The following is a 7,500-nucleotide window of genomic DNA, read 5'->3' on the forward strand; positions in this document are numbered from 1 at the left end:
GTTTTCTTTACGTTCTGGACATTTTTGTTTTCTTCTTCTTGTTTTTTCAATTTCTTTTTTTTTTCCCCCTTTCTTGTATCGTGACACGCATTTTTCATAAATAAATTCAATGCCAATATTAGAAAGATATTTTTTATTTAAATATACATATATATATATATATATATATATATATATATATATATATATGTTCTTTAAAGCGAATAAATGAAATCGTAAGATTGTTTAACAGACGAATATTACTGGTTTACGATAGATCGCGATAACATAAATCGCGTTGTTAGTCCATCGGCCGACCTCTAGAGACCTTAAGAATCATAACGACAAAAATATATGTCGTATTTTTTCTTTCTCGTGGAAGAATTAGTTTCATCAAATATATATATATATACATATGTATATGCGTGTAACATACGTTACATGGATTACGTAGTAGTTCACGCGTTTGTATCGACGTATACGTTTATTAAAACGTTAATAAATGTAAGAGGCAAGAAATGCCGGACGGTCTATATCATCACGATAATTATAAACGATATTGAAGACGCATGAAAATAAATGCAAATTTAATATAACAATCGTTCGTAATAATTGTTTATCATTTAAACATATTCCATCTAAAGTTATTTAAAAGTATTTACATTAATTATACGTTTGTATTTCGCACAATGAGAAAAATACGATTTACTTGTTGAACGTCAATGAATAATTCGATGAATAAATTGATATTGTCTTATTTTAATAATCTCTATTATCGCGCTATAACTTCATTCGAGATAAACGAATGAATGAATTAAAAAAAATATTCTTTTGAACTTTGTTAATTGAGATAAAATTGGAGTTAGATGCAGGGAAAAGTCAGACAATGGTGGTGGTGGGGATGGAGATGGAGATGGGGTGTGTGGGGGGGGGAAGAAGAGGAGAAGGCGACGGCTATAATTTATCATCCTTCTATTAGTTCGTTGTTCGTTAAAAAATTTCACATAATAACACATAATCGATTTATCGAATATTTTCGTAGAATTATGAAGAGAGCATGACAAATGGAACTTAAAAATATGAGAATGCTACCCCATCGAAAGGCTAGTTCAATGATCATTATAAGAAAATGACTGCCAAAGAAAATATTAATAAATTTTTGTGGTAATACGTCAAGTGTATTGTCGTACCATATGATTGGTAATATTGTGCCGTCTTTAAGTTTACCGGTGTACGGCATACCAATGACTTTTTGAACTTCAATGTTCAATTGTATCTTCAACGAGCCGTTCATTGGTACGGCAAAAAACTAGAAAATAAAAGAATAATTTTTCTTATATATTTTTCTCTTTTTTCTTTTTCTTTTTCTTTTTCTTTTTTCTTTTTTGACTTTTCTCTCTTTCTCTTTTCTCTAAAAAAAAACAAGAAAAAAAAAAAGTATGAGCTTACCTGATGCAAATCCAAGAAACTCTCGTAATGAGTTTCGTTCGGATTCAATCCATCGATCGATTCTATCGACGATTGATCAACACCATAGAAATTCGGAAAGGAAATTAATATCGGTACGCCGTAATTACACGTCGATACATTAAAAAATCCATTAGGTGGACATTTTCTTTTCCATTCATCGTTTTCCATTATTTTTGGACAAAAGCAGGAATCCGTCGAGGATTGCATTAACGAGTCCATTGACATTTTGTATCTGAACGATTAAAAAATTCTCGTTATAATCGTTAAATGTTCATTGTACAAAATTCTCATATGGTGTTCTTCCTTTTCTTTTTTTTTTTTTTTTTTTTTTTTCTTCTTTTGGACTAACTATAGTTACCTCAAACTAGGTATTCCCTGGACCATGCTGTATTCACGAAAATGAAAGATCAACGGTTTACATAATTCTTTAACATATATGTAAAGAGGAGTACTATAATTGTCAATCCATTTCGGTGGAAATATCGATCCGTCAGTGCCATAAATCCTATCGCATCTATCGTCACCCCAAATATTTTGAATATTAATGCCATTTATGTTATCGATTATGCCAAGATAATCGATGTTATTTGAACCTGTATTTATAGTGATACGATCCTTCGAGGTTCCATTGTACTATAATCATAAAACAAGATAAATAGTTGGTTTAGATAGGATAGATCGGATTTGAATAATTATTGAAAAGAAATTTTATATTAGAAATTATCGATTTCATTTAAAAGACAATAATGATGTTTTTTGTAATAATTAAATTAAAAATGATAATAAATAATAAAAGAAAAAAATTTGTATATATATATATATATATATATATATATATATATATATACATATCTGTATATTTACACCGACTAGAATTCCAAATTTCTCGAAAGACAGATGGTTTAACAAGCTAAATGATTTCAAGACGTTATAAAGATTGTCATCGTATCCCCAAAGAAAATCCCTAACAGTGAGATTTAAAAATGTCTTTAGTTTTAACGTTGACATGCCAATGTTTAAAAAAAATTTGGTGGTAATTGGTAAATTTCGGAAATGGGAAATAGTCGCCAAAAGTAGAATATTTGGTACGATGATCATTTCATTGTCAGGATTTCCACTTTCCCATTGATATGATTTTTCCTCTTGATAACTTATCGTACCGTTCTCGTGCATCTGAACGTTTACGCGTTTCTTTGTTTCCCTATAAATGTACGGTCCCAATTGTTCGACTCTAAGTTTCTTTGCCTTATCCCTCTCGAAATCTTCTACGTTCGTATAATTAAAGATGTAAAATTTGTAGATCAAACTGACAGGTGGACGTTCCCAGAAATCAAAGTTCGTCGTACCCTTTTCTATTATTAAATTCGATAATATAGTGTTCTTGAATATATTCGTACACCAAAATATCACTATTAAAAAGAAACTTGACAGTCCCACTATGGTTATGATCCAAACGTACCAATTTTTTAAAAAATTTGTTTGATCCTTTTGGACCGTCACATTTTTTTCCACGGATTTCATTTTGAAAATGTTAAACATTCGAACAAACGAGAGATTAAAATTTTCTTTTTTATTCTTTTCTCTCTCTTTCTCTTTCTCTCTCTCTCTCTCTCTCTTTCTCTTTCTCTCTCTTTCTCTCTCTCTCTCTCTCTCTCTCCTCCTTCTGTTTTCTTTTTCTTCTTCTTCTTAGCACGCACGCAAAATTTTCGATATTTTAATATCAAATCGAAAAAGAGTATGAAAAACGTTCGAAAGAAAAAATAGGAAAGAAAATGAAAAAAAGGAGGAGGAGAAAGAAGAGAAGGAAAAGGAAAAGGAAGAGGAAGAATAATAATAAAATCAAATGAAATGAAATGAAAAGAAAATAGGAAGACCAAATGCGATGAGAACTTTTCTACCACCGACTGTATTCTTAAGAATTACTCGTCGTACTCGACCGATCGATGTCTACGACGGCCAACTGATTTGTCCTCGGGACAAAAAATCTCCCTACTTTTTCAACATTGCATGATAACCTTGTCGATGACCCTTGCCAGCTAACACCTCCGCAGATATATACTTACATGGAGTTAGAATATATAAGCGTAATGAAATGAACGTCAGCGTCCGCCATGATCGCCATACGTAACATTTTATAATTCCCCAACGGATCAATATCATTGATTAGTTAAAGTTATTATGCTTAATTATCAATGATGAATTAAAGTTATTAACGATAACGTATATATCATTTTATTTAGTCGATCACCTGGACACATATTCTAATTTATCTTTCGTTTTACGTTTGTAACTTTTACTTGTCGTTATATATCAAATCATCATTCGTTATTTTTTATTTCCCAAAACAAAGAAGAAGAAGAAGAAGAAGAAGAAGAAATCACGAACGATCAAAGTGTTCGAGAAGTTTTAACTTGGATTTTCATTCGGTTCTTCTTTTTTTTTTTTTTTTTTTTTTTTTCCCCTTCTTCCCTTTCAACGAGCGTGCTCTTCTTCTTCTGTTTTTCTTTTGTTATTTGTACCACAAAATTATTTGTATGTTTTTCTTTCTTTTTTTCTTTTTTTTTTCTTTTTTTTTTTTTGTTTTTTTGTTTTTCTTTATCTTTTTCTCGTAATCACAAAGCACATTGGCAAAAAATGGCATGTCATCTCTAAACCGTGTAATCATATGAATAAATTTCGGGAATGAAAATGTGAGAATGAGAAATGGATTAGGAAGATAAGGATTGTGAAAAGGGAAGGGGAAAATCACGTCGCGCAACTCGCATTATCAGGAGCAGACGGAAAATGCTCCATACTCGACGAAGATATCTTCTCGTTCGTATGAATGACTTTACGTAAACCACGTGAGAATATTCCAAGATATTTCGAAATAACATTAATATTATTCCATCGAAGAAATTAATTGGATATGATAACAATTGCATTTGATTATATTTATATATTTTAATATCTAATGCGTTCTTATATATTTAATGGATATAATAATGGATATAAGATTTCAAATTGACGTGAAAAATCAATGAAAAAGTTCGAAAAATAATTTTTTTTTAATTCACGTTAGTTCGTTGGTTTATCTATGCAAAAAAGAAAGAAAGAAAAAAAAAAAAAGAAAAGAAAAAAAAAAGAAAAACATAAAAAAAAAGAAAACAAGAGAGAGAAAAATGAAATGAAATACTAATTGGTCCAATGATCGTTTATAAGATTTTTACAATTCTTTCTTTTCTTTTTTTTTTTTTTTTTCTTTTTATCATCTTACTATCGATTGTCCTTCGATTAATTGTTCGTATCTGGATAAGGATAATACATAATGACGCTTATGATTATATGTTATGACTAGTAGATGCCCTTTCATCTAAGTATCATAAACTGCATTATCTTGTGCATTTTTTCCGTTTATTCCACTCACCTTCCCCCTCCATCTCGTTCTGTTCGTGCTTTACAACGAGAATCTACAGAAAAGAAAAAAAGAGAATCTCAACTATTCGCATATATTATTATTACGTAAGTCTCTTTATCGCGAATAATTCTTTTTATCGCAAAAAAGTTATTTGTAAATGGAAAAGGAAAGGATAAAACAGAATACATATATACTGAACAGAATTTATCTATATATATATATATATATATACAAATTTGTTGTTGTTGTTGTTGTTATATTCGATTAAATAGCCCTATTCATCGTGAACTTGATTATATTCGAGTTTCGTTAAGGAAATAAAATTTTTGAATTAATTATTAACATACGAATTATAATTTTAGATTTATTATTCCATTAAATAAATATTCGCGAAATTAATCGAATAATATCGATGATATTTTCAATGACACTTAACAAGATACGAACATTAATAATAAGTTTATTAACAATAAAACGAAGTTACGAAATTTTACTCGATATTGCATATATGTAATTACATTATATATTATATTGTATATATGTAATGTAAGTACATACGTACTTACATATATTTTTATATATACATCCATATGTATTTATGTATGCGTATATTTAATGTATTTTATGTGAATGATAATTTTTATTTTAAACAAGAAGAAATGATAATACCCGTAGATAAAAGTATACTCAATAATAACGATAGAAATATTATCGAGAATATTGATAATGGACTAGATATTTCGTTTTATCGTAATAAATAATAATTGATTGGATTATTGTTATATATTTTGTATCTTTGTTTTTGGATACGATCGTAATTAATATTTTATATTTTCGATATATTGAAAACGTACAAATTATCGATGCGATTATTTTAAATATTTGTAAATCGTTTTCATTTTTTTTTTTTTTTTCTCTTAAATTTTCATCAAGAAAATTTAAATGCGTGTAAAATGGCTGGAAATTTATTTTTAAAGAAAAAAGAAACAAAAAAAAAATAAATTCAATGTCGTTACAATGATTAATAATTTTAGATATTAGCTTGAACACAATGATAATAGGTATATTTAAAAGATTATAAAATGTATGAAGAAAAATTTTAATAAATGCATAAAAAGAAGGAAATATTACGTAGAAATATTTTCAATACGAAATTATTAATCATTGACTCTTGAACAATATTTATCATGTTATTGAAATATTTTTTCTTTCTTTTTTCTTCTTCTTCTTTTCCTTCTTTTTCTTTTTCTTTTTCTTTTTTCTTTTTTTCACATTACTCGTCGAGAAAAATACTTTGTTTTCTTTCGTAATATTCTTGTATCAATAAAAAGAAAAAAAAAAGAAAAAGAGAAAGAAAAAGAAAAAGAAAACGCACTGTAACCATCAACTTTCTTGAAATTTCCTTTGCAGAAGTTTTTCTGTTTTTTTGAACTTCAAATATATCCATTCGATTGGTAATTTTAAAGACTCTTATAATAAATCACTTTTTTTTTAAAAATGATGACTTATTTGTTAAGGAGCAATTATTATGTACATATATATATATATATATATATTATTTCAAAGTCCATCAGACAATTTAATATCCTATCTTAACTTTGTCATAAATTTGACAAAGAAATATAATTATATTACGAATATTGCAAGTGTCTTTTTTGCAAGTTCATCGTACAAAAATTATGTCAATTTTATCGGTCGTACATAGATTATTTAGCGTAATTCATTTATTTTCTTTTTTCTTTTTCTATTTTTTTTTTTTTTTTTTTTTTTTTTTTTTTTTTTTTTTTTTTTTAATGAAATATAATACTATCGTCAAGAATATATTTTCGTCGAAGTTATCAGATACGAATTTAATTGCCGAGCCATCTTTTTTAACCATTTTTCATAAATATCAAGTATATATATATATATATATATATATATAGATGTTTCTCGATTCTATTATATTTCACTTTTTATCAATGAACGATTCAACTACATTGATGTCAGTTTTAGTTAGTTATGTAAAACAAAAAACAAAAAACAAAAAAACAAAAAAAAAGAAAAAAGAAAAAGAAAGAAAAAGGCGCGCCACATATCAAAAGAAAATATTTATTTTCGTAAATCCTTTTGCCGTTCATTAATATTAAGATCAAGATAATATTAATGAAATTCGAATGAAAATGATAGAATTGATTTCACATAAGGTATTCAATTTTAAATATTTATATTTTTATTAATATTTATTTACATGTATTCGTCATGTATGAAAATAAGATAGAGGTTATATGTGGCGCTGCTGTTTTCATACGGTGTTCCTTTCGATGAAATAGAGGTTATGTGGCGCTGCTGTTTCCATACGCTGTATTTCTTTCGATAAAGTTGGTTCTATCCGGTTAAACAGCCGATGCGAGTTTTCTTAAATAATCATTAAAGGATATATATTTTATGTAAACGCATAATATATATATATATATATATCATTATAAAATATACGATTTTCTTTTAATCGTATCAAAGAGTGAAACGTATCATATGTTTCTTGCAACGATTTTCATGTTGCACGTAAGAATTTATCGTTTATAACCTAACAAATTGTAATAAGCCGTATTAGAAAATTTTTTAAAGGAATACGTATTAATTACGAAAGGAATAATATTATTTATAAATAAAAA

At 27.5% G+C, this 7,500-nt stretch overlaps 2 protein-coding genes across 4 annotated transcripts in view; one reads left to right on the plus strand and one right to left on the minus strand.

The window, feature by feature from the left end:
- Positions 1–182: 182 nt before the first annotated feature.
- Positions 183–3,406, minus strand: LOC118442579 (scavenger receptor class B member 1). Of its 2 annotated transcripts, XM_085663530.1 has the most exons (5): positions 2,909–3,406; positions 2,314–2,801; positions 1,808–2,082; positions 1,429–1,681; positions 183–1,288 (listed from the first exon to the last, which is right to left on the minus strand). In XM_085663530.1, exons 2-5 carry the CDS (start codon positions 2,620–2,622, stop codon positions 980–982), a joined length of 1,146 nt encoding a protein of 381 aa, XP_085519656.1. In that variant the 5' UTR covers positions 2,623–2,801; positions 2,909–3,406; the 3' UTR covers positions 183–979. The 2 variants fall into 2 exon arrangements, with proteins under 2 accessions (XP_085519656.1, XP_035724246.1); XM_035868353.2 differs by having other exon boundaries at positions 184–1,288; positions 2,314–3,406.
- Positions 3,407–7,189: 3,783 nt separating this feature from the next.
- Positions 7,190–7,500, plus strand: part of Rcd-1 (Required for cell differentiation 1) — a 2,368-nt gene continuing 2,057 nt past the window's right edge. For both annotated transcript variants that reach the window (XM_085663523.1, XM_085663524.1), the window contains exon 1: positions 7,190–7,500. This exon is cut by the window's right edge and continues 74 nt beyond it. The gene's annotated coding sequence lies outside the window, so the exon portion shown is untranslated.

This window comes from Vespa mandarinia, chromosome 22 (genome assembly GCF_050613455.1).
Source record: "Vespa mandarinia isolate Hongniang chromosome 22, ASM5061345v1, whole genome shotgun sequence".
NCBI lineage: Eukaryota > Metazoa > Arthropoda > Insecta > Hymenoptera > Vespidae > Vespa > Vespa mandarinia.